This window comes from Nannospalax galili, unplaced genomic scaffold (assembly GCF_000622305.1).
Source record: "Nannospalax galili isolate Female #2095 unplaced genomic scaffold, S.galili_v1.0 scaffold3166, whole genome shotgun sequence".
In the NCBI taxonomy this organism is placed as follows: domain Eukaryota; kingdom Metazoa; phylum Chordata; class Mammalia; order Rodentia; family Spalacidae; genus Nannospalax; species Nannospalax galili.
In genome coordinates, this window is record NW_008354275.1 from 157,803 (window position 1) to 181,606 (window position 23,804).

General features: G+C 46.6%; 1 protein-coding gene across 1 annotated transcript in view; it reads left to right on the plus strand.

Moving 5' to 3' along the window:
• Nucleotides 1–23,804, plus strand: part of Hsd17b2 (hydroxysteroid 17-beta dehydrogenase 2) — a 77,925-nt gene that overhangs the window by 25,649 nt on the left and 28,472 nt on the right. Inside the window, exon 2 of the mRNA XM_008851478.3 lies at nucleotides 17,184–17,396. Within this exon, the coding sequence (XP_008849700.1) occupies nucleotides 17,184–17,396 (213 nt within the window). The remainder of the gene's footprint in view (nucleotides 1–17,183; nucleotides 17,397–23,804) is intronic.

The following is a 23,804-nucleotide window of genomic DNA, read 5'->3' on the forward strand; positions in this document are numbered from 1 at the left end:
ATTTAGATAAAAGCTCCCTAAAATTGTCTAAACTTTTTATATAGACTACTTTTCTTTGGGGTCTTTCTACCCTAACTGCTGAGCCAATTCCTACCTCCTATTCTTATCACACCATCCTCTGAAGAGGTTACCCAAATTGCCAGTAGGGAATAGGGATGCAGACCGCTCTGGCTTCTTCCATCTGAACTGGGACTCAGGGTGAGGCAATTGGAGCACCCCTTCAGTGGATCTATCTAAAAGACTCCCAAATTGCATAACTCTTATCCAAAGGAGGAAAAGAAAGTCCTTGAATCATGACTAGGAGATGTGAAGAAGTAAAGGCAAGAGTAATTAGCATTACAAGTTCTAGACAGGGAACTAGAAAAAAGTCAGAACAGGGCAGTTTTCAAATGTTCATATGAGAGTCCATTAGAATTTCCTGACTTCCAAAAAGAGCTTCCAAAGGAGCTTCCAGAAGCATCCCTCTATTGGGTTCCTCCTCATTTTTCTTTTGTCTTTCAAGGCTGGACTCTAGAGTGATGGATTCAGGATTTGTTTTCAGGCATTTTGATAGCTGCTGGAGTGGTTAGAATCAGTGTCAGTTCCCTCTCAAAGCCTTCACCACATGGAGGCAGGATCCGGGGGCTCTCAGGCAGTTCCCTGTGTTCTCAGCCCCTATGCCAGGGGGAGGCCAGAGGGAGGCCAGAACTTGGCACTCCCTGGCTGTCTGCTCTCAGTTCATCACTTTCTAACAGCCTCTCGTCTTTGTTGGGCATGTCTGGCGTTCTGCACGTCTCGACTGACCACACATCTTCCCCGCCTGCATCAGTTTTGGAGATGCCAGTATTTATACAGCGTTACCTGGCTGATGTGATGTGACACCCTGCTCTGTGTGTGCCTGTGATAGATGGAACCCGGAAATACAGACAATTCTGATGCCAGTTTCTGCCAAATCTGATTTGTACATGTCATGGTTGGCTTTGGGTGTCAACTTGACACACTCAGGAAGAGGGAATCTCAATTGGGGAACTTCCTCTATCTGATTGACCTATGGACTTGTCTGTGAGGCTTTTCCTTGAACTTTGAGTGATGTGGGAGGGGCCAGTCCACTGTGGGTGGTGCCACCCCTGAGCAGGTGGTCCTGGGTTATATAAGAAAGGAGGCCAAGCACAGGCCAGAGGAGCGAGCCAGGAAGCTTTCCCCGATGGTTTCTGCTTCAGCTCCTGCCTTGACTTCCGTCAGTGATGGACTGTCAGAAGAGTGAGACGAAGTAAACCCTTCCTCACCATGTTTCTTTTGGGTCATGGTGTTTATCACAGCAACAGAAAGCAAACGAAGACAGTGTGTCTCTGGTGTGTGGCAATCTGGAGGCTGGTGGAGCAGAGCTGAGGCATCCAGCTTTTTACCATAATGTGCAGGACAGGCAATGTGGAGACAGATGTAAAAATCTCTGGATTGGATGGTGGGGGTGCTAGATGGCTATGAGGACTGGAGAGAAGATTGTGGTTCTGGGTGACAGATGGGCATGTGGCATTGCACAAGAGAACAGGGAAGGCAAAAGAATTGGGAGGTAACCAGTAATGAGTTCTTTATAACTGGGGAGCGGGCACCAGGTGGAGTTCAAACAGCATGAATGGCATCAGGCCTGGTTATGTATTTGTGTTCAGCTACTTTTTTTTTTTACTATAATGAAATACATAAGACAATCAATGTATAAAGAAGAAAGGTCACCTGGACTCAGGGTTTTGGAGGGCTCAGACCACCGCAGATTGGCCCCACTGCTTGGAGTGTGAAGCTGAGCAGTCTGAAGGATATGACAGAGCTAACTGTTGGCCTCATGGCAGGGATGAAAGGATGTGAAGAAGGGGACTGCATCTTACAAATCCTTTCTAGGGCATGACCCAATGATTGGAAGACTTCCAACTAGGCTCATCCCTTTACTGTTTGCACCACCTCTCAGTAGTCTGTTGGTCAGGGGTCAAACCTTTAATGTGGTCTTTATGGGACATTCCAGATCCATTCCTTTGCTCAAATCAAGGTTGGAAATATGGCTCAGTTGGTAGAGTGCTTATCTAGCATGCATGAAGCTCTGGGTTACATTCCTACATCTCATAAAATAGGCATAATGGTGCATGTCTGTAATCCCAGCACCCAGGATGTGGAGGCAGGTGGATCAGAATTTCAAGGTCACTTTCAGCTATATAGCAAGTTTGAGGCCAGCCTGGGCTACATCAGATCTTGTATTAAAAATAACACCTAGCTGGGCCATTTTGGTTGCTAGTTTTGTAGCAGGGCTGAAAGTTATTTCTTCACACACACAGCTAAGTACAGAGCTACTGTGTTTTCCCTTCTGGAAGAGCAGGTGTCGGAGCCGGCTGGTTGACATACAGATGACAGGCATCCTCCCATTGTGAAGGGAGCTGAGATCATTGTCACCACTTTGCACAAACTTCCCTCCTGCCATGCCCATCATTGTTACCATGTTGTACAAACATTCCTCCTGCCATGCCCATCCCCTCTGTGTGGCCTTGAGTTAGTGTGTATTATCAATCACTTGTGTTAACATAGGAGTAACAGAATTATGGGAGAATTATTCCTAAGGGTTAAGCCCCAGGAAAAACGACCATTTGTTTTTATCATAGAGTGAACTATTTCCAAGGGTGTCTCACCATGTAGCAATGAGTGTCTCTTTTTCCGTGTGTGTGTGTGTGTGTGTGTGTGTGTGTGTGTCGTACAGTGCCATGGTACACATGTGGAGGTCAGAGGACAACTTGCAGGTTGTAGGCGCTCTCCTTCCAGGTGCTCAGGCTGTACAGCTAGTGCCTTTACCCACTGAGCCATCTCACAGGCCCATAGGTGGTATTACTTAACAGTGCTTCAAACAGGGGAGGTGAGTGTCTAGAACCTGCTCCTCCTAGATTTAAAAAAAATAGTTTTTATTTATGTTTATGTATTATTTTTTATTGCTGTGATTTAACACTATGATTGAAACCAACTTGGGAAGGAAAGGCTTTATTTCCTCTTACTCATCCGTGTCACAGTTCATCACTAAGGGAAGCCAGGGCAGGAACCTGGAGGCAGGAGCTGAAGCACAGGCCATGGAGGAACACTGCTCACTGGCTTGCTTCCCTGATCTGTGCGCAGCCCACTTTCTTGTACAATCCAGGGCCACCTGCCCTGGGGTGGCACCACCCACAGTGGGCTGGGCCCTCCCACATCACTCAACAATCAAGAAGGTGCCCCATAGACATTGCCACAGACCAGCCCAATGAAGGAAATTCCCCAATTGAGGATCCCTCAACCCAGGTGTGTCAAGTTGACACTAAAGCAGGTGGGCCTGTGTTGCATAAGAAAGCAGGCTGAGCAGAGGCCAAGGGAGCAAGCCAGTAAGCAGCGTTCCTCCATGGCCTGTGCTCCAGCTCCTGCCTCTAGATTCCTGCCCTGGGTTCCTACCTTGGGCTCCCTGATGAACTGTGACCTGGGAGATGTTAAGACAAATAAACCCTTTCCTCTCCAAGTTGGTAGTGGTCAGAATATTTGGTCATAGCAAGGGAGAAACGGACTAAGACAGAAATTGGTACCAGAGAGTGGGATATTGCTGTGACAGGCCTGACCCAGTTGTTTTGGGGAGGATTGTGGAAGTGTTTAGAACTTCGGGCTGGAAAAGCCATTGCGTGCTCAGTTTGTTGCTGTGGAACTTGGAACAGTTATGCTGAAAGAGTTGTGGACGATGGAGGCCTGGCTTGTGAAGCTTCAAAGGGAAACAGAGACTATCAGAGCTGTTCCTGTGATATTTTGAATTGGGAATCTGTGTGTTCTGGTCAGCTGGGGCTGAAGAATCAGCTGTGATTAAGAAGAGACCAGAACCTGAAGTAAAACCTTTGCTTTACTGGGACAATTGATGCTGGTTAGCTGGGGCTGAAAAATCAGCTGTAAGTAACAAGAGACCAGCATCACTGTGGTGAAGTCTTCTGGGAGGTATTTCCTCAGGGTCAGCACACAGAGGGGACCCGGGCCTCTATCTCAAGCTGGAAGCAGGACTTGGTAATGTGTAAGAGTCTCCTGCATGGTTCTGGTGTTGAAAGCGTGAAGGGGTCACAGAGAGAAGCTGAGGCTTGGTACACCGAGAGGCCAGGAAAGGCCACAGGTGAAAGTGCAGCTTCAGTTGCAGTGAAGACCCCAGGATTGAAGGGGTCATGGAGAGAATCTGAGGCTTTGCACCCCAAGAGGCAAGAAGAGGCCATTGGTGAAGGTGCAACATCAGTTTCAGTGGAGACTCCAGTTTTTTGGAGATGCCAGGACCATGATGACCACCAAGGACAGCAGTAAGTGTGGAATGGAGCTGGCCTGGGTCTGTGAGATGAGCTGTGTGTGCTGTGGATGGCAGAGCCAGAGAATTGGAGCTGCCAGAACCCTTTGGAGCCCAGAAGATCGTGAGTGAATCCCAGATGTCCAGCCTTGAGCTGCTTTGCTGGACTTTGGTTTTGCTTAGGTGTGCCCGATTACAGAAGCCCACCCACAGTTAAGAGACTATTAAAAGAGACTATGGACTTTTAAGTGTTTAGATTTTTTTATTAAGGACTGTTGTGATATTAATGTTAACATTGTTTCTTGGGGACAAGAATTGGAAAGGTTATGGATTAATAGTGATGTGTTTGTGTATCAAGTTTACAGGGGTCAATTGTGCTGGATAGCTTTAGAGTCAACTTGACACACCTGGGTAGAGGGATCCTCAATTGGGGAATTTCCTTCATTGGGCTGGCCTGTGGCCATGTCCATGGGGCACCTTCTTGATTGTTGAGTGATGTGGGAGGGCCCAGCCCACTGTGGGTGGTGCCACCCTTGGGCAGGTGGGCCTGTGTTGCATAAGAAAGCAGGCTGAGCAGGGGCCAGGGGAGCAAGTCAGTAAGCAGTGATCCTCCATGGCCTGTGCTCCAGCTCCTGACTCCAGGTTCCTTCCCTGAGTTCCTATCTTGGGCTCCCTGGTGAACTGTGACCTGGGAGATGTAAGATAAATAAACCCTTTCCTCCCCAAGTTGGTAGTGGTCAGAGTGTTTTGTCACAGCAATGGAGAAACAGACTAGGATAAACTCCTCAGGGACAAGCCCACAGGCCAATCTCATAAAGGAAGTTCCTCAGTTTTTGGCCCCTTTTCCCAGGTGTGTCACATTGACAAGTGAAGCTGTCTAGAACCATGCATGTGTGTGTATGCTACATGTCTGTGTGAGTACCCTTGGAGGCCAGGAAAGGGTGTCAGCTCTCCTGGAGCTGGAGTTAGAGGCAGATTGTGAGCCACTTGATGTGGGTACTGGGAACTAACTTGGGTCCTCTGGAAGAGCAGCAAGTGCTCTGAACGGCTGAGGCATCTCTCCAGCTCCCTGCTCCTCCTAGATTAAGAGCTGAGTGTAGTTTGGGCTCCAGGAGTCTTAAATGTGCAGTGTCAGCACAAGAGTGGCCATTGGGCTGATCGCCCGACTCTGAAACTCAAGGAAGGGGAAAGTCCTTTCTCCATTGACATTTCCCACAGACTTGCAACCAGATAAACAACTCTCAAATCTAGCTGACCTTTGTAAAGGCGACAATACATTTCAGGAGCCTCCATTCAAAAGTCCTCATGTACAGGGAGGTCCTACTAGGCGAGGAACGTTGGGCATCAGAAACACCAACACACACTGTTCAGCACTGAGTCTTGTTCCCAGCGGAGGGACGGCTCCTGGGAATCTTGGCCCAGTCAAAGACTGGCCCATCTCCTGACTGATAGAGATCAACCCTTGATCTGCATTTTGAGGGGTGGGTGTGAAATTTCCTGATTGAGAGTCCTTGAAAACTTCTACACAGTACATTGTGTGGGTCAAATTGTGGAAGCATGCATTCAGATCACAGACTCTTGCTGACACACAGTAAGTCTCCAACTTCTGGGCATCCTTGCCATCCATACACACCGAGTAGCACAATGGGAATGAATCGAGGTGCCCCTGAAGCTGCTGCCCACACCTGCTAGTGACTCCTTAAGTTGCTACTGATTGAAGATGTCATTAGCAAGGGAGGGAATCAGAGGGATTTTAAGGATGGAGCTGGGGTGTGACCTGACCATTGTTAGACAGCAGAACCATGTCCCCTGCAGATTCATCACTGTGGTTAGAGTTGTGTGGTGATTTTGTTTTTTTCATGCGCACACACATGTATGTGTGTGTATTTGCTCAGTGCCAAGGAACAACCTTGAGGATTGTTCATCAGGAGTCATCTCCTGGTCTCTTTAGACAGGGTCTTTCCCTGGTCTGGAGCTCACTGATTAGGCTAGGCCAGCCTAGATCCACCTCCCCAGGTCTTAGGTGGTCAGTGTGTGGTACCACACGTGGGTCTTTTGGTGGCTTTTGTTTCTGTTTGTTGAGACAAGATCTTATTCTGAGTCCTAGGCTGGCCTAGAACTCACTATATAGCCCAGGCTGGCCGCTAACCTCCCAAATGCTAAGATTACAGGTGTGAGCCACCATGCTCACCTTTAACACCTAGCATTTTTATGTGGGTTCTGGGGATTGAATTCAGGTTCTCACACCTGTATAGGAGAGCTCTTCGACTAAGTGAGTTAACTCCTCAGATCACTGTGACAGTCCTCTGATAATCAAAATATAAACAGCTTTTTTTTTTTTTGCCAGAAATTAGAAGCATTTCATGAAATGGTAGAGGGTAGCCTGGGTTAAAAAGTCACTAAATGGACTCAGTGCATCATATGTATATCTATCTATCTATCTATCTATCTATCTATCTATCATCTATCTATCTATCATCTATCTATATATCATCTATCTATCATCTTCTATCATCTATCTATCTATCTATCACTATCATATCTATCTCTATCTATCTATCATCTATCTGTCTATCTATCATCTATCTATCTATCATCATCTAATCTATCTATCTACCTATCTACCTACCTATCTATCTATCATCTATCTATCTATCATCTATCAATCATCTATCTTATATATGTATATATCAATAATCCTATCTATCTACCTACCTATCTATCATCTATCTATCATCTATCAATCATCTATCTTATATATGTATATATCAATAATAAAGAAGATGACAAGAAATTGAAAGTGGGGGTACATGGGAAGGTTTGGAAGGGAAATGGAAGGAGCAGTGGAAGAGATATAAATATCGTCTTCCTTAGGAAATTCTCAAAAAGTCACTATTTAGTAAATACCCACACAGTACTACTTTAATATGTCAAATCAGTTAATTTGTTTTCACGGCCTCCAGATGCAGGTCTTAAATCACCCCATTTTATAGATGAAGAAACTAAGGCACAGAGGAGTTAAGTGACTTGCTAAGGTGGCACATCTGGTGATCGGCAGAGCTGGGCTTTGAATCCAAGTACCCTGGCTCCAGAATCAGGCTTTTACTTTTCTTAGGGTTCCTCCCCCATCCCTTCCAGTGCTGGGGATGGAACTTGGGCTTCACACATGCTAGACAAGCACTCTACCACTGAGCCCCAGCCCCGTGCCTACATGTTAACAGGGAGATTTTTATCCAGCAACAAAAAATTATAGTCCTGAGGACAAGGCAGAAATATGTAAAACTGGTTTTTACAATGACAATTTAAAAATTAGATGCCACGTTACACACGCACTATCATTCTGTTACACAGTTACACATGGTGAGGGAAGTTGGGTGGGGTGGGTGGGGGAGTTGGAAGAGGAAAAAATTGTGTTGGATTGAAGAGGTGATGGATTGTGCATCTCGTCCGTCTGACTGTTGTCAGGGAAGCTTTATGACTTGTGTGTTTTTGTGACAAGAAATCAATCCTAGGCTTTCAAATTCTCTTTGGAAGCAGTTTCTGAAGGACCCTGCTTGTATCTAAGCACACACATCCCACCCCCAGCCCTGTCTGTAGTGTGTGTGTGCATTTTTTTTCAAGCAAACTGGCTTGAAGAGCTCTCCAACTTACATATCAAGTACCACCTATCTGGTTAAAGACTTGATCCAACAGAGGCTGGGGTAATAGGGTAATTAGGGCTCACGAGATAATACAGCGCCCCCATGTGGTAGTAGCATAAATTCACTTTGAACTATATAATTTTTTAAAATTTATTTTTATGTTATGTGAATGAGTGTTTTGCCTGTATTTATGTACGTGCACTCATGCGTGAAATGCCTGTGGAGGCCAGAGGGGGTGTCTGATCCTCTGGAGCTGGAGTTCTTGACAACTGTTAGCTACCATGTGGATGCTGGGAACTGAACCCGGGTCCCTTTCAAGAGCATCCAGTGCTCTTAAATACTGAGCCATCTCTCTAGCTCCTATACAACCCTTTAAAAAGTTGCATGACAATGTCTTTTAATTTGCAAATTATATTTAAAAACTCCCACTGTGTAAATAAGCCACGGTGGTACAGAACAACCAATAACAACAAGAACAGCATAAAACACTTTCCACCATCTTGACTATCAAAGACACTGTGTCAAACTGTGCTGAATCTAAGACAAATTAGGAACACAACAGTTATTTCAAAATAAGAGGCAGATAGATCGTTACACACTCCCTTTGTATGTGTTATTTAACATTCTCGACTTTCACGGAGTCTATAAAGAACAGCAAACGTAAGGTGTGAACTGTAAGATGACTTCGGCTTTCTGAGGTGTTTATTTTACACCCAGTATAACTTAGTTTTTAATTAACAAATTACTTCAGGAGACCCTCAGAGCGTCTCAAACAAGGACCATGCATATTCTGTGATTTTATTTGTTGCACAAATGAAGATGGAATGTAGGAAATTTTTTATGACTATAATGTTTTTATTAATTCGCTAAGAATTTCATACAGGCATACAATATATTTCGATCATGTAGGAAATTTAAATGAAATGGTTAAAGTAGAAACAGCAGAGAACTGAAAAGTTTAAAAAGGAAAACACCTGAGCGTGAGAAATCGTACCCAGCACCCTTCCTTCAGCACCCTTCTCACGCTACCCAGCACCCTTCTCATGCTACCCAGCACCCTTCTCACGCTACCCAGCACCCTTCTCATGCTACCCAGCACCCTTCTCACGCTACCCAGCACCCTTCTCACGCTACCCAGCACCCTTCTCATTCTACCCAGCACCCTTCTCACGCTACCCAGCACCCTTCTCACGCTACCCAGCACCCTTCTCATGCTACCCAGCACCCTTCTCACGCTACCCAGCACCCTTCTCACGCTAAGCTCATAGGGGCCCCAGCTGCCCGCCTGGCTTTCCCACAATCTGCTTCCAACACAGTTTTGATCCACACTTCATGCTTGTGAATTTTTAAATGAGGTTTTGCAAATTTTATGCAGTATATTTTGATCATATTTAGATCCCCTCCCCTATCTGTTCCCCCTTGTAACCCCCACCCAGTACTCATACATATATAATAGAGTACCCACTTCTCCATCAATCCTGAGATTTTTGTCTGGTTTGAGCTTGCATAGGACTTACACATGCTGTCACCATCGCTGTGAGTTCATATGAGTAACTGCCCAGCTGTCTGGAAAACTGCTTCCCCGTGGTCATCCACCACCTCTGGCTCTCACAATCTTTATTCCCTTCTTCCACAATGATCCCTGAGTCTTGGGAGACAGGAGTTTGATACAGGTCCTGTTCAGGGATAAACCCTCTGCAGCCTCTTGTTCTCTGCCCATTGGCCAGTTTTGGGTCTCTAGAGGTGCTAGTCACCATCTGCTACATAAGGAAGTTTCTCTGGTAAGAGTTGAATTAATCTATAGGTATAACAATAAGTCATTAGGAGTCTGTTTAAAACTATATCTATTTAGTAGAATAATATTAGACCCTCCCCTATGGCCTATGACCTGTCTAGCCTCAGATTTCTAGGCCAATTAGAAAGTGGTTGGTTACTCCCATAATATACAGGCCACTATTGTGCCACTGGGCATACCTTTCCAGGCCAGTTACCTCACAAGATTCACAGTTGGGTTGGTGATTATCTCTTCAGGTAGCAAGCACCGCACCTTCCAGCACTATGAAAGCTAGACAGTAGAGATGAGGCTCTGAAGTCAGCAGCAGCTTGATTTCTCCTTGTTTGTTCTATAGCTCATGTATGTAGTGTCTTCAGCAATATGGACTTACCATCAAGTTCTGGTTGGTAACTATGCAATGGTCAGTATTTCTAAAGGTCTATGGGACCCGTGGTCAACAGCTTTAAGAGGAAGTCTATTCCTGACATTGTGTCTTTAAAATTTTTTTAAATAAACTTTCTTCCTCTCCCCTCCCCTCCAGAGGGCATCATATGTGTTGCACAAGAACCCTACCACTCAGCTATATCCTCAGCCTTTTCTTTTTTATATTTTGACACAGGATCCCACTAAGTTGCTCAGGCTGGCCTTTGACTGGCTCTGTACCACTCCCCCACCCCACAAATCCTTGAACCTTCAATCTTCCTGTCTCAACCTCCACAGTGGCTTGGATTACAGGTCTGTGCCACCAGGCCATGCTTGAAACAGTATAATTCTTAACTTCTAAAGATTCATGATAATTTATGTTTCCATATGGCATATCAATTGTTCTTTTTCCTATTTAGTTTTTAATCATAATCATAAACTTTATGATACAGCTAGGCTTGGTGGGGGGATAAGGACATACGAATCCCAAAGATGCAGCGAGATCACAGAGATTATTGGACAGTGTGTGCCAGTGAGATGGAGGGTGCTCTCCTGGGGGAATGATCTCTCCTGAGGGAATGATCACTCCTGAGGGAATGATCACTCCTGAGGGAATGATCACTCCTGAGGGAATGATCTCTCCTGAGGGAATGATCACTCCTGGGGGAATGATCTCTCCTGAGGGAATGATCTCTCCTGGGGGAATGATCTCTCCTGAGGGAATGATCCGTTGGTCAAAATGCACAGTCCGAAGTGTCAGACTGTCCAGTCAGCAATGGTGACCTTCCCACTGGTTTTGGCATTCCTGGACCCAGAGCTTTCCGTGGCTTCCACAGTGTTCGTGCCTTCTTTCACATCTCAAAGACCACACGCTGCCACCCAACCTCTCAGTCTTGGCAGTGCAAATGAAAAGCTGGGAACCACTTATATCTGGTCCAGCATTTGCCATGGACAAGACACCAGGACCTGTATGTGCCAGGATGAAGTTCTCATCCTTGAATTTCTCCTGGTGGAACATTCTGTGAAAGGACGAACCCTTACAGTCAAACCCTTTCTCTCTATCAACCTCACTGTTGAAGAACAGGGAGGCCAACAGCAATTGGCTACAGGGGACAGTGGTGGGTGCAAAGTGTTTTATTACCTTTTGAACCAGGGTCAGTCTCACACTGTAGCTCTGATTGGTCTGGAACTTGCTATGCAGACCTGGAACTCTTAGCAGCTTGCTGAGATCTGCCTGCCTCTCTGCCTCCTGAGTGCTGGGCTTACAGGCATGTGGTACAAGATCTGCCTTTTACCTCAATAATTCTTTACCAATGTTTTTAGAATTAAGTGCTATTTCTAATTCACTGTCATCTTGCACAAATGAGACTTGAGCACTTAGTGTTTGCTCAGAGTTGATGGATTTCTAGGTCACTAGAGACAAGGTTGCAAAGGGCCTCCAGGAACTTCAGCATTCCAGACCCTCTGCTGAGGTGGCCATTGATTACATATGGCCTGTTGATCTGTCGAGTGCTCATTATGAGTCAGGCACTGTCAACGCCATCAACACTGATGACAACAGGACCACTATTCACAATAATTAAGTTTTGGGAACAACCTAGGTGTCTGTCTGTTGACAGAGAAATGGATAAAAAATGTTGTACAGATACACAGTGGAACTTTATTTTTACAATGCAATTTTTAATCCATACAAAATGAAGTTATGTGTTTTAAGGAAAACGGATGCAACTATAGACAAACATTAAGCAAACTGAGCTAGTCTCAGAGAGACAAATATTGGAACTAAGGAGATGGCTCAGTATGAGGAGCTGAGTTTGATCTCCAGCACCCACATACAAAAGCCGGGCGCTGCAGCCAGCACTGGGGAGGGTAAAACAGGAAGATTATTAACAGGGTTAGCCAGCTAGTCTGCCCAAGTCGGGGAGCTCTAGTTTCAGTGAGAGACTATCTCAAAAAAGAGATGTAGAATATTTGAGAGACACCAGATGTTGATCTCTGGCCTCCATGTGCACATATATATACCTGTACAAGCACACATGTATACACACATAAACATCACACATACAAAGAAAGGCAAGATCACTTTTCTACCAGTTGCACGTCCTGGGTTTTAAATAGACACATAAGGTCATATGTGCACAGGTGCTGCACAAGCAGACATAAAATTGTCTAGGGGAACACAGGGACTAAGGGGAGCCAGGAAGGCCAGGAGAGGGGAGGGTAGCGAGGAATGGGAGGTTATGCACAAGACCATTACATCCTTACACGAAAATAGCCTCACGTCATCCAATTTAATAAATTGAAAAATAAAAATAAAAGGATCTCTCCTGGTTCTTCAGAGACACATATTCCGAAGTTCTCTTAAACACTCCTTCACTGGCCCATGTTCTGTGCCCAGACCTTGGCTCTGAACATTTCACACCTCAGCCTTTATGCAAAAGCTCTGTCTGTGTCTTGACTACCTCTGTCACTACCTCTGTCGTGTCCTAGCTGAGAGAGTGAATCTTCCATGCTGCAGTTTCCTCCTCTGTCACCTGACAGTAATAAGGTTACCAGGCTAGCCTGGAATTTGCCATGTTGCCAGAGGCTGGCCTGGAATGGATAGCAATCCTCCTGGAATGGATAGCAATCCTCCTGGAATGGATAGCAATCCTGCTGTAGTTTCAATCACAGGCTGTGTCACCAGGTCTGGCATTTTTTTAAAGGCTATTTTCATTTTAAAATATAATCTAGATATTTTTATTTTATGTGTTTTAGTGTATTGCCTGCATATATGTAAGCACACCCATGTCACTTAGTGCCCACAGAAGTTAGAAGAGGGTCTCGGATCCCCTGGAACTAGAGTTACAAATAGTTGTCAGCCACCATGTGGGTGCTGGGAATAAAATCTGGGTCCTCTACAAGAGCAGCCAGGGCTCTTAACTGCTGAGTCATCTCTCTGGCCCCTATTTATTTTTATGTGTATGTTTTGCCTGCATGTATGTAAGTGTACCACATGTGTGCAATGCCCACAGTGGCCAGAAGAGGGCATCAAATTCCTCTGGTGTTAAGGGTGGGTGTTAGCTGGCATGTGGCTGTGGAAATTGAACCCAGGTACTCTGGAAGAGAAGGAAGTGCTCCTAAACACTGAGCCGTCACTCCAGCCCCCTGGCTTATTTTAAAAACAGACCTCCCAAATCATTGCCTGGATTCAGCACCGTACACTTAACGGACATCAGCTTTTTCTGTCCCACTGTTAAGCCTATTCTGCAGCCCTGGTAACTTCCACACAGAGGTCAGGACACACAGGCAGGAGTGAAGGGCAGGAGTACCCCACCTTGATGCTGCACATCCTCACAGCTGAGCACAGTGGGTGGTCTCTCATGAACTGGCTTTATTAATGCACTGGCCCATCAAGTCAGTGAGGTGGCATAGCAGGTAAAGGCAGCCTCGCTTAAACTCCTCTACCTGGTACCTTGGCTCCTGCCACTCAGCATCATGTTGTCGAGACCCATCCATGTTGTTAGGCCGTATCATTAATTCATTCATTTTTATCCATCAGTAACATTCCTTCGTGTGAACGGACCGCATCTTGTTGGTCCATTCCTCCGATAGTCGGTGTTTGGTTAGGCTCCTTTTCTCAGCTGCTGTCAGCAATGCAGCGGTGGACATCTGTGTACACTCTGTGCTTTCATTTCTCTTGGGTCTACACCTGGGAGCAGAATTGCTAGGTCATCTGGTGACGACACTGTGTGGACCCTCCCAGGAAGCACCAGGCTGCTTTCCAACCAGCAGCAACCAGTTTTAGTGTCTATAATAAAGGGCAAAGGTGGAGCGCAGGCAAGACAGAAAACTAATTTGCGATAGGATGGGGACTCTGTGGGGTGCTTTAAGGTAGGCATGTGAAAAAGGCCAGGTGGGGTTCGCCAGGAGCCAGACGCCCTTATGAGTCAACAAGGTCATAACTCTAACTTCTGTGGACAACATTGCTCTCTGTAGCTTGGCCTCTTAGCAGAAGGATGTAGCCGGGCTTCCATGTGCTTGACGGAAGGTGGTCATCCCCTCCCTGACTAGCTGTGAGTTCAGCATCCTCCGAGTTGCCTTAGCACATGTGTGTTGCTGTAACATAAGGTCAGAGACTGGCCATTTATTTATTTATTCTTTTGTGATACTGGGGATTTAACCAAGGGTCTTGCTCATGTTAGCAAAGTTCTCTACTTCTGATCTGCAGCTCTCCTTTAGCTTTAACTTTGAGATGGGTTTAATTTCCCATAAGGCTGGCCTTGAACCTGGCCTCTTTTGCTTCAGCTTCCTGAGTAGCTGGGATGACAGACCTGTGTCACCAGGCCCAATTCCACTGACTTCTTTTTCTTTTTCTTGATAATGTTTTAATATTATACCTTAAAAAATTTATTTATTTTTATTTTATGTGTATGCGTGTATTGCCTGCATGTATGTAAGTGCACTTGTGTCACGCAGTGCCCACAGAGATCAGAAGAGGCTGTCAGATCCCCTGGGACTGGAGTTATGGACAGTTGTTAGCTGCCATGTGGGTGCTGGAATTTGAACCTGGGTCTTCTGCAAGAACAGCCAGTGTTCTTAACCACTGAGCCATCTCTCCAGCCCCCATTATAACTTTTTTTATTCTTTGAAAATTTCATGCACATATACAATGAAATATGATCATGTGCACAACAAATTCTCCCTTATAGCTCCCTCTGTAGCCCCCTCAACACCTCCTTTATTTGTTTGATAACCCACTAAGTTCACTCAGTGCACGGGTGTGGGAATATTCTGGTGTGTGGGAACTACACCAGTGGCCACACTCTCAAAGAAGGGTTCTCCTTCCCTCAGTGGCTATCAACTGCCAACAGCTCCTCAGTATGGATTGGGGCCTGGAGAGCAGCTCCACATATATGCTAGAATTTTGTCTGGCTTGATCTTGTGCAGGTCTTGTGCAAGCAACCACAGCTGGTGTCGGTTCATGAGTGCAACAGTCATGTCACATCAAGAAGCACCATTTTGTAGCAAGCACTCCTCCCCTTCCTCCAGCTCTTACATTCTTTCTGATTCTTCTTCTGTGATGTTCCCTGAGCCTTCGACAGATGGGGCATTGGTAACAAGCTCCATCTAGGGGCGAGTTATCAGTTACTTCTTAAAGACTCAACACCATCACATTGACAACTTCTGAGTTTTAGAGGGGACAACATTCAAACCATAGTTTGGATCAAACAGTAATGAAAGTGGTCATGTTGTAGCCACAGCTCCATGTCTCTAGAGGGGCAGAGCTGGTTGATACTGGGTCCAAATGAAGGGTTGAGCCCCATAGGGTCCCTGTGGGGAGTCCTGTTTTCACAGGGAGTGCTGTATGTACAAAACATTAGATACTGCAGAAGGGGAGCTGGGATGCCAGGCATGGCAGCTCATTCTTGTAATTTCAGTGCTCAAGGGTCCGAGTCAGGAGGATTGTTGTGAGTTGTGAGTTCAAGGCCAGCCTGGGATACATAGTAAATTCTGTCTAGGTTAGCATAAGCTACAGCGTGAGACCCTGTATCAAAATAAAAATAAAAAGGACCGACTGGCAAGATGACAAGATCCTTTTTCATTTGTCTCTGCTGTCCCAGGGCAACAGGTAACCTGGCTGTGTAAGGGTTGGTACTACATGGAGCTGAACCATGCTAGCATCTCTGTACTGCAGGATGGTTCTTTTTGTAAAGGGGTGGCCCAGTATCACATATGTATCCCAGTATCTGATACCTTTGAGGGGAACTGGGAGATTTAAGATCCAGAACACGAAAATATCTAGTTGTATCAAAGGTAGCAGAGGTGTAAAGACACAATGGACCTCAAAACAGGAGGGTCCCCCACGAAACACCTGTCCTCACCTTCGGCTTACAGATGCCCCCAGCCGTCAGCCTGGTTTTCTCTGCAATCTGCTTCCAACACAGTTATTTTCAAGATAGTTGGTTTCCTTCTTTGTAGGTTACAAGTGTGGAAGCCATCTTCGGGAAGGGGCTAGCTACCGGCAAGAGAGAAGCACCCCCTGGGCTTGCAGGAAGGTTGCTCGGCACAGCCTGTGTAAAATGGTTTCTCATTGTTTCAAGCAGATACATGTTAACTGTTAGCATTTAGTTGACTTATGGCCATGGTGCTTTCCACTTTAGAATTTCAGACATTTATGCCTCTCAGTTGTGGGTACAAAGCCAGTTTTTCTAGGTCTATAATGTTTTCCCATCAAGGTCATATATACTCTTGAGTCAAATTCTAAGAGAACAGACACATTTGGCACACGACACGACTTCTGCTATCACATCTCCACATGGCTGGCTTCCACTGCAGTCTCTTGGGCAGTGTTGCAGACACCAGGCAACCAACCTCCCTCCCTCCCTCCCTCCCTCCCTCCCTCCCTCCCTCCCGCATCCTCTCCCACACTCACAGGGCCAGGCAATCTCCATCCCAATCAGCGAGGCCTTTAGACAAAGAAATCACACAAGGAAAGTCAGTACTTTCTTGTAGCAAAGATGGAAAATGTTAGAAAGTGGATGTGACGGTTCATGCCTGTAATCTCAGCATTTGGAAGACTGAGGCAGGGGGATTGCCATGAGCTGAAGACCAGCCTGGGCTACATGGTGAGTTCAAGGCTAGCTTGGGCTACAGAGTGAGACCATATCTCAAACAATAGTAAAATGGAGAGAAAGAGAGGAAGAGGAGAGAAGGGGAGGGGAGGAGAGGGGAGGGGAGGGGAAGGGGAAGGAACAGAGGGAACAGAGGAGACCTTACCACGTGCTTCCCACCACATTCTTCTGTCAGTGACTTCTGGACCACCCACCCTCCAGCCTTTCTTTTTCCATCTGTCCCCACTGATCTCCCACTCAGTTTTACTCAGCATCCCTTTCTTCACACGGACTAAGGTGCTTGTCTTGACTTCACCCATTTCCCAACTTGGCTAACACAGAAATTTCCCAGGATCCCTCTCTTTGGAGAGCGGCGCCCATCATAAACACCGTACCACATTCTTCCTACTAATCTCCTGCCACAGTGGTTTGCGCTCATCTCTGGCTGCCTTGGCTCTTTCCAGGTACTGATTCCGGTTTTGGCCACGGTTTGGCCAAACAGTTGGACAAGCTGGGCTTCACGGTGTTTGCCGGAGTTCTGGATGAAAGGGGACCAGGGGCAGAGGAATTGAGAAAAACCTGCTCCAAGCGCCTCTTGGTGCTTCAGATGGACATCACCAAGCTGGAACAGATAAAAGATGCTCACAGCAAAGTCCTAGAGAAGACACAGGACACAGGTACTGCCTTGGCCACCTGCTCCCCTGATTCTTACTCACCCGAAAGCCTGTATCTTGTCCCATCCTCTGTTGACCATGACCACTGGCTACATTAGAGGGACTTGTACTGAGTCCCTACCATGTACCAGAGCCCGTATCACAAAGATGTTAGGAGTGACTCAGACATGGATCCTCTCTTCACAGAACTTACAGCATTTGTGTGTGTGTGCGCGCGCACGCACACGTGTGCACATGTGTGTGTAAGCCAGAAGACAACTTCAGCTGTTGTTCCTCACATACCATCTACCTTGTTTTTGAGACAGTTTGTCATTGACCTGAAGTTCACCAATTAGAGGAGGCTAGCTGGCCAGGGAACCCCAGGGCTCCACCTGTCCCTGCCTCCCCAGTTCTGGGATTACAAGTGTGTGTCACTACACCAGACTTTTAAAATGTGGATTCTGGGGGGTTGAACTCAGGTCTTCTTGCTCGCAAGATGAGTACTTTACTAACTGAGCTGTCACCCCAGCCCCACTTAGCGTTCTCTGTTCCCTGCCCTCCGATACCTTGTCTCGTAATTACTCCCGTCTTCCTGCCCTTTGCTTTTCCTCAATGACACTGGCATGTTTTGAGTTTCCCCAGCTTTGCAAACAGCCTCATGACCACGAGCCTGCTTTAATCATTCTCTCTCCTTCCTTCGGGGCCAAGTCTGGAGGATCCTGCTGTCCTGTTCCCATTCATGACTGAGTGAACAGGTGTCTGGCCTCACTACACCCCCTTACCTACTCTGGCAAAAGCTGTCACTATTCTCTTGAATGCCAAGACTCTCCCTTCTCTGTTGCATTGTAAGATACTGGTGACACTCCCATCCTCGGCTTTGGGGTACCAGCCTTCCCTTTCCCTCCTAGCTCTCTGGTTGCTCCCTCTGCTTCCTGGATGAGATTCTTCCTCTATGTCCTCACCAAATGTGAATCTGCCTATTTGGTTCCATGCACAGATTTCCACTCCCCACTGCTGGGCCAGAATGTTCTGTCCCTAGGCTGGGGACTCTCGATCCATCTGCATGTTGGAGGAGGGCTTGAGAACACCCATGCTTGGGCCCAGAGAGGGATATTCAACCCATGGGACCTGATGTGAAATGCAAGTATGGGCCCCTTTTTGAGGAGATTATTCAGAAATGGAAGATGGTGGCTGTAGAAGGTTAAACAAACATGGATCCCTTCCAAACTCCTGGCACCATGTGACTACATAGATCCCAAAGGCCTGTCTGCTGTGTCTGGTGCCTCCACCCAAAGTCCAATCATTGTTGTGTTAGTTACTTTTCTGTTGCTGTGATAAAACATGACCACAGTGACTTACAGAGGAAGAGTTTATTTGGCTTAGAGTTTCCAGAGGGATAAGAGTCCATCATGGCAGGGGGCCAACAGCAGCAGGAGGTGGCCAAGCAGAACGCCAACTGACCACATCTTCAAGCAGGCACAGGAAGCAGAGGAAATTTACCAAGGCTTAAGACCACTCACAGCTTGTCCCCAGTGACATGCTTCCTTCAGCAAGGCCACACCTCCTAAAGGTTCCAGGACCTCCCCAAACAGTACCATGAACTGGTATTGGGACCAAATGTCCAAATGCTTGGAGCTTATGGAGGATGTGCTCATTCAAGCCATCACAATCGTACCAGTTAGGAGAGAATTTCAGGCACCAGCAGAGAGAGAGAGAGAGAGAGAGAGAGAGAGAGAGAGAGAGACTGTGTGTGTGTCTGTGTGTGTGTCTGTCTCTCTGTGTGTGTGTGTGTGTATGTGTGTCTGTGTGTGTATTTTTGCAAGGGTGACCCTGTCAAGACCAGAGGTTGATGTCAGGTATTTTTCTCTTATTTTCTTGAGACAGGGTCTCCCACTGAACCTGGAGCTTGTAGTTTTGGCTAGACTGGCCAACTGGTCAGTAAATCACTGGGATACATCTGCTTCTACCCTCTCCACCCCAAGTGCTGAGGTTACAGGCACAGCTTTTATGAGGGCCCTGGGGATCCAAACTCGGATTCTCATAGTTGTGTGGCAAGCACTTTACCTACAAAACCATCTCCCCAGCCCCATTAGCAGTTTTTAAAAAGCTCCCTAGGTGATGCTAATGTTTGCCCAGGGTTGAAAAACTAATTTACACCAATAGCTTCCAAAGCGATGCAGCCCACATGGCTGTGCTTCCCCACCTCTGGACTAAACACATAGAATTGTCTAGGAGACATTTCCATCTACATCCCAGAGGTTCAACCTCAGCTTGTGCAAAACTGACCTCATTCTCAACCCCCTATGCCAGCCTGCAAAGGGACTTGCTCGCCAGCACTCCGTGGCGCAGAACTGGCATTGACAGCTACTCATTCAGGCCAGTGACTTGGGGATCACTGAGACACCCCCCACCCCCCCTCCTGCCAATTCACCCTTGATCTCTCTACCCTATTGGCCTGGATTTCTGTCAGGTCTGTCTCCTAGAAATTTGTCTCCCAGCCTCTTCGTGTTATCTCTAGGAAGTTGTGACTTATTGAAGACCTTCATCAGATCCTGTCTGGGTACCCCAGTGGTCTCCCTGCTGCCTGTCTGGGTACCCAGTGGCCCCCAGCCTCCTGTCTGGGTGTCCCAGTGGCCCCCAGCCTCCTGTCTGGGTGCCCAGTGGCCCCCAGCCTCCTGCCTGGGTATCCCAGTGGCCCCCAATCTCCTGCCTGGGTGCCCAGTGGTCTCCCTGCTGGCTGTCCTTCCTTACTACTTTGCAGATGGAGAATAATCTTCATAACATGTACCTTATGATGGCATTTCTGCCCTAGTCACAACATGTACCTCTTACAGTTCCAACCATCCCCTTGGCATTTGGAACCTCTGTGGGCAAGCTGCCCTGTGAACATGACTGGCTTTGTAAGAGGCTTATTGGCCAGTCATGTGTCTCCCTATCTGCCCCAGACATAATCCAAACACTGTAACAAGGATTATAGTCTCTTGGGATAATAGTCTCCACCAAGCCCTAGCTTTGACATGCCTGCTGGTCTGCTCTGGATCATTCCAGAACAGAAGAGTATTTCCCACTGTTGCAGGTCCAGGTTCTGCTCCCTTGATTTCTGTCTCCGCTGGCTCTACTTCCTTTGCCAACAGCCTTTGAGGCAAAGCCATCCTGCCAACCCTCCTGGTACGCCAGGGTTGCTTCCCCCTCCAAGCTTGCTCATTACGCTCTGCTTACAGCTCTACCACCGCACGGCTGTGACATCTGCTCATCTCCCACTCCTGAGCTCCAGCTGCCCCAAGAGTAAGAGCCGTGGTCACGCTAGGATTCCTTCTGATGCAAGCGATGCAACCCAACTCAAAATGGCTAAATCCCCAAGGGAGTGCTGGTCTCACCAAGGTCTGGGTCCAGGCAGTGCCTCTGGGGTTTGGCTTCTATTTCCCAGTTGTTGCTGCCAGCATTAGCCTCATTTGGGATATGAATGTGGAGGCCTTGGACACCCCCAGCTTCCATCCTTCTAACAAGTGACCTTCCCAGTGAAAGGAGAGGACAGTCCCTGCCTTGTTTTAAAGCTGAAGTATTAGCATAGAAAGACCATACCAAAGAGTCCCTGGCACCAGGCAAGTGCTAGATAGAGGCCCCTGCTTCCCTCCATTCAGCCTTTAAAATAACAACTACATATAAAGAGTGTTTTTTTAGGAATTAACTTTCAACAAGCACAGCATCAGGTTATAATTTTAGTTATTTATTATTTATTTATGATTTATTGGGGCTGGAGAGAGAGCTCAGCGGTTCAGAGCACTGGCTGTTCTTGCAGAGGACCTGGATTCCACATGGTGGCTAACAATCGTCCATAACTCCAGTTCCAGGGGACCTGACGCCCTTTTCTGACCTCTGTAGGCTTTGATGGCACAGGTGCATTCACGTGCATGCAGGCAATATACTCATACACATTAAATAAGAATAATAAAGATTTTTTTATTAAATAAGATTTACTCTGTGTGTGTGTGTGTGTGTGTGTGTGTGTGTGTGTGTGTGTGTGTGTGTGTGTGTGTGTACGCCGGTGTGTGCAAATGACTACGGAGGCCAGAAGAGGGTATCAGATCCTCTGGAGCTGCAGTTTCAGGAAGCTGTGAGCCATCTGACCCTGATGCTAGAAACTGAACTCCAGTCTTCTGCAAGAGCAGTGTGCTCTCTGTTTTTTTTTTAATATTTTATTATTTATTTTATGTGTACGAGTGTATTGCCTGCCTGTATGTGAGTGCACCCGTGTCGTGCAATGCTGTGGTCAGAAGAGGGCTTCGGATTCCCCTGGAAGTGGCGTTAAGGACAGTTTGTAGCTGCTGTGTGGGTGCTGGGAATCAAACCCAGGTCCTCTGCAAGAGCAGTCAGTGCTCTTAACCAGTGGCTGGGCCATGTCTCCAGCCCCGCAGCGAGCTCTCTTAACCTCTGAGCCATCTCTCCAGCCCCTGGCCCATCCATTGTTTTCTGACATGGTCTTTTACCATCTGTGTATCTGACTTCAGTGTCTTATGGAAGGAGACACTTGACATAGAACCCTTTTGTGAGAACAGCACTGGCCATCTGAAGCAATGGAATGATGGGTCATAGACACAGAAATCCCATGGTGGTACCCAGGCATGAAAGGATGAGATGAGCTTGGTTCTCATGAGCCATGGGGACCTCTAGATAAGCCAACAAATATCCTGTAGGAGGGCTGCTGACTGTGCTGTGTTCCTGTATGGCATATTATTGAGTTACTATTAACATATTGATAGTTACTGATATTATTACCAAACTATTATCAAATCCCTGGGTGTGATGGGTTTATTGGTCAACTTAGAATTCTATGGCAGACTAACAGGCACCAAAACACAGTTAGATGAAGGCAAGAAGTTCTTCTAGGCAGCACAGTAGAACACAATAGTTCACAGTCACCTGTTATATATTTTATGAAAATGTATAAGAAAAGAACTCCAAGCATAAACAGATAACACAGGTTGTCGTCAACCTGGTCTGCCATCTGTTTTGTGTGGCCTGTGAACTAAGAGTGGCCTTTATGCTTATAAATGATTAAATCAAAAGAGGAATTTTTTTTGACATGACAATCACATGGCATTCAAATGTCAGGGTCCACAAATAGAATCTCACCAAGCACAGTCTCTCCTGCTCACTTGCATATGGCCTGCTACTCTCTGTTCACATGTGATGAAGGCAGATGTGAGACCACAGGGCCTGATAGAGGTAAAATAGTTAGTGTTTGGCCTTTATGTTAGACCTGTTATTACTGTGGCAAATGCCAGGGAAAAACAATTTCGAGGAGGAAAGATTTCTTTGAGCTCTTGGTTTGGGAGGTTTGGTGAACATCACAGTGTGGAATGATGTGGTGGAATGATGCTGCCTACCTCATAGTGTATACACAGGAAGGGGAGGGAGAGAGAGAGAGAGAGAGAGAGAGAGAGAGAGAGAGAGAGAGAGAGACAGAGAGAGCCCTTCAAAATCTCCAATGAGGCCCATCTTCCACAGTTTCTACCACATCTCAGTAGTCCATTCAATTACAGACCCATCAGCAGATTAACCCATCGATTAGGTCAGAGTCCTCATGGTCTAATTACTTCCTCAAAGTCTCACCTCTGAACATTGCACTGGGGAACCACGTGAGCCTTTGGAGAACATTTAATATTCGTCCACAAGAGGCTTTTACAGAAAAAGTTGTATGATGCCTATTCTAGAACATTCTTAGCTGTATGTTGACAGGTCTAAGGTGGGCACCAGGCAGAGTGGCTGTAAACAGGGACTTTCTCCACACTCAGTGCTATCTGGACACCTGCTGCTCCCTCTGTGCCAGGCATCAGCCTAGTCGAATGCCACAGTCGTCAGTATCTGTGAATTCAGATCATAAACTTGGGGTCACAAGAAATGTAATTTTATTTCCTTTGACGCATCTTGGTTTTGGCTTGGAGCCATCCTTCAGCACCAAGGCAAAACGATGCCCATTGTTTTGCACCTGGTGTTACTTCTTTGGGGTGTTATTTAAATTCTTGAGGCTGAGACCGCTGGTCTTTGATGGTCAGAGCTTCATGGTGGCCCTCACAGAAGGATCCAGTGCTGGGTGAGATCCTCATGTGTCAGTTGGTTGCTATCACCTCATCACTGCCATCAGACAGGTAACGGCTGGTTCTCCTCTTTGGTTCTGATACAATGGTGCTGAATTTGGACACCCCTGAACTGTGAAGGACACAGCACAGCAGACATGAAACTCAACAACCTTTCAATCGACAGTTTCTGATCCTGAAGGCCCAAGTCAGGTTTAAAAAACTGTGCCTTGTTAAAAGAAAAAATATTTTTGAGGCAGAGTCTCATATAGCCCAGACTGGCTCAAACTTACTGTGTAGCTAAGGATGACATTGAACGCCCCGCCATTCCTACCTCCACCTCCCAATTGCTTGG